This window comes from Seriola lalandi, unplaced genomic scaffold (genome assembly GCF_002814215.2).
Source record: "Seriola lalandi dorsalis isolate HSWRI2012SDOR001 ecotype SW California unplaced genomic scaffold, Sedor1 jcf7180002054262, whole genome shotgun sequence".
Classification (NCBI taxonomy): Eukaryota; Metazoa; Chordata; class Actinopteri; order Carangiformes; family Carangidae; genus Seriola; species Seriola lalandi.
This window is the reverse complement of record NW_019524815.1, coordinates 432,131-434,795: the sequence shown is the minus strand read 5'-3', so window position 1 is coordinate 434,795 and position 2,665 is coordinate 432,131. Positions and strand designations below refer to the sequence as shown.

Below are 2,665 nucleotides of genomic sequence, written 5' to 3'. Positions count from 1 at the left end.
AACCTCATAGTATAAGAACAATTAAAAAGGCATAACATTTAAGGCACAAAATTGCATTAGGATAAGGCATAAAAAGTCATAGTATTCATGGTGACATTTTCATGGGATTTTTCCACAGAAATTCATCTCATACGTTCTTACATTTCATGTTTACTCCTTTTAGCAACCTGACAGCTAGTCAATAGACAACAGAAGCCAGGGTTAGTTTGCTAGTTAATGTTAGCTAACATGGTAAAACAACATCAGATGACATTTTTCTGGTGATGTTATGTACCACTGTGATATACTGACATGACGTGAGACTTCAGATACGCCCTTGGGTTGAAGGGTAAGTGTGGGAGGTGTTTCTTGGCCAAGCATGTGTAGGCAGATGAGGTGCTGACTTTTGACATCACAGTCTCATGTAACATGTATCTGTTCTTACAGTAGGCGAACTGTGGTAGGCTCAGAACGATGCCTTAAAATGTCAAAGGCAAAATCTGCCAAATGTCACTCACATATACATATATGGATCATGATACAGAAGAAACATGACACAGCAGTCTGATCTTGTGGTTTTGATGTGTCTTTTTAAGTTCCTATTTTTTAAGTGTGACCTGAGTCACACGATAATATACACCATCACCAAATGACATTTACGTGTTGGACTGTATAGTCACCTACCATCTCATCATTACTCAGCCAATTTCCCCCGTTTTCCAACAGGCAAATCATTTACTGTCAGGAAACACCACTTCCTTTTTCAAAGGAAATAAATGCCATAAACTTGTTTTGGGAATTGACACACTATAAATAATTGAAGTGAAGGGACCCAATTGATAATTAATCTTTTAAAAGCTCCACTTTCAGTTTAGCATTGCATGACTGGTTGTCATTCTTTCAACTGCACTTTTGGTTTCAGTTTCCAGTGTCCCTGTCCCTGGTGATCTAGTGGTTTCCAACACTGGGAATAGGCAGTGTTTATCATCAGACATAATAACAGCAACTGGTCAAAGGGAGCAAAGGGGGAGTTTTTTTTTAATTTCCCCATGCCCTTTAAATAAGCTTGTGACATTTTGCATTAATAACTTAATAATAATGTCATCTCCAACATGACTCATCAGCATCAGTCCCAGTTGAGACTTTAGGGATTTAATGGACTCAGTAACAATACCATATTTGTTTTGTGGGTTTTCATAGGTCTTATTTAATGCATAACCTGATATAATGATAGTAGGATTTTAAAACAAGCAGGAAAGTCCCTCCCCACAATGACATCAGCTCATACTTTGTTTACCAAAACCATGCAGATCAAACTTCAGCAAAACACTTCAGATTAAAGTACAGTGAATTTTACACATCAGGTTCAAAATAAACATAAAAGTTATTGTCTCTTTGTTGGTAACTAGGCTACTATAAATTTTGCCTTTCCAAAAGTAGTCAAATGTGTAACTGTAGTACCAGTACATAGGAAAGTTACAGTACAGCAATAATACGTGTAACAACTTAATTTACACCCATTTGTGACAGTAGTTTGCCCAGCCATACCTCAGAGTTGTGACTAGAATGGTCGCTTTGTGGGTAACAGTCAATTCAAAAATAAAACCAGGCAATGTTTTTAATTCCTACATTTGGACAAGTTGGAAGTCTGGCATATCAGCAACAGCAACAATACCATTTTGTTATTTAAAGCTTTAAATAAGCACCTTATTGTGGAAAGTCTGTCAGGCTGCACTTCTTAGAAAAAGCAACAATGTGAACTCCCGGAGAATTGTTATCTTTCTAGTTAGTCATTATTTAAATAAACAGAGTGCAACTGACTTCATAACTAAGCAATAAAAGCAGTCATCCAAAGCTGGTTCTTTATGAAGAGGAAGAGGAAAAGAACAAATAATTGCAAACTGATCGACTGATGTTTTTTTAAAACTATAACTTGGTATCATATATTGATTTTCACTGAAGGAAATAAGCTCCATCTGTATAAAATGACTAAAATGAAAACTCATGTTACAGGCACGTAACAGTTTGCAATTTGTAGGGATTACAATGAAGACAGACAATGAATTAAAATACTTCTCAGTGAAGAAAGTCATTCATGTACCCTTTATCTCTTTCTTTCATTTTGTATGTCATTGCTCACGCTGAAGAGTAATTTAAGACACGCCCCCTCAAGAGGATAAAAAAACCCATGACGATGACTAGCAGGCTCAGTTGGCTGTGGGGTGAGTTATGTGTTTGACTGCACGGGCCACAGCACAGAGAGGTTTACACCAGGACATTACAGCAAGACAGAATTCAGGTAAAGAAGACAGTTAAGGACTTTAATGCATTTAAGTCTAAATCTACAGATTTAGAGACAAAAACAAAAGAAGTAAATATCGGGATATTTCTTGGACTGGATTACCTCACGTCTTCCCTCACCTTTTGACAAAGCTGGAAAGCTGACAACAGTATGGCTGTGATCCTATGGGCAATGGGACTCTCTCTGCTCATGCAGGGCTGTTTGTGCAGTCTCGGACAGACTGACAGAGGCTGCATGAAATGGATCGCAAAAGAAGATGAAAAGGATGAAGTTTGCTGTGAAGCCTGTCACCCAGGTAAGTAATAAAGGAGAAATTGAAAAGAACATTACTCAATTTCATATATATATATATGTGTGTGTGTGTGTGTGTGTGTGTGTGTGTGT

The 2,665-nt window shown here is 37.4% G+C and overlaps 1 protein-coding gene across 1 annotated transcript in view; it reads left to right on the top strand.

The window, feature by feature from the left end:
* The first annotated feature begins 2,201 nt into the window (after nucleotides 1-2,201).
* LOC111654192 (tumor necrosis factor receptor superfamily member 9-like) overlaps nucleotides 2,202-2,665 on the top strand; it is a 4,484-nt gene continuing 4,020 nt past the window's right edge. Inside the window, exon 1 of the mRNA XM_023405101.2 lies at nucleotides 2,202-2,576. Within this exon, the coding sequence (XP_023260869.1) occupies nucleotides 2,432-2,576 (145 nt within the window). The 5' untranslated portion in view covers nucleotides 2,202-2,431. The remainder of the gene's footprint in view (nucleotides 2,577-2,665) is intronic.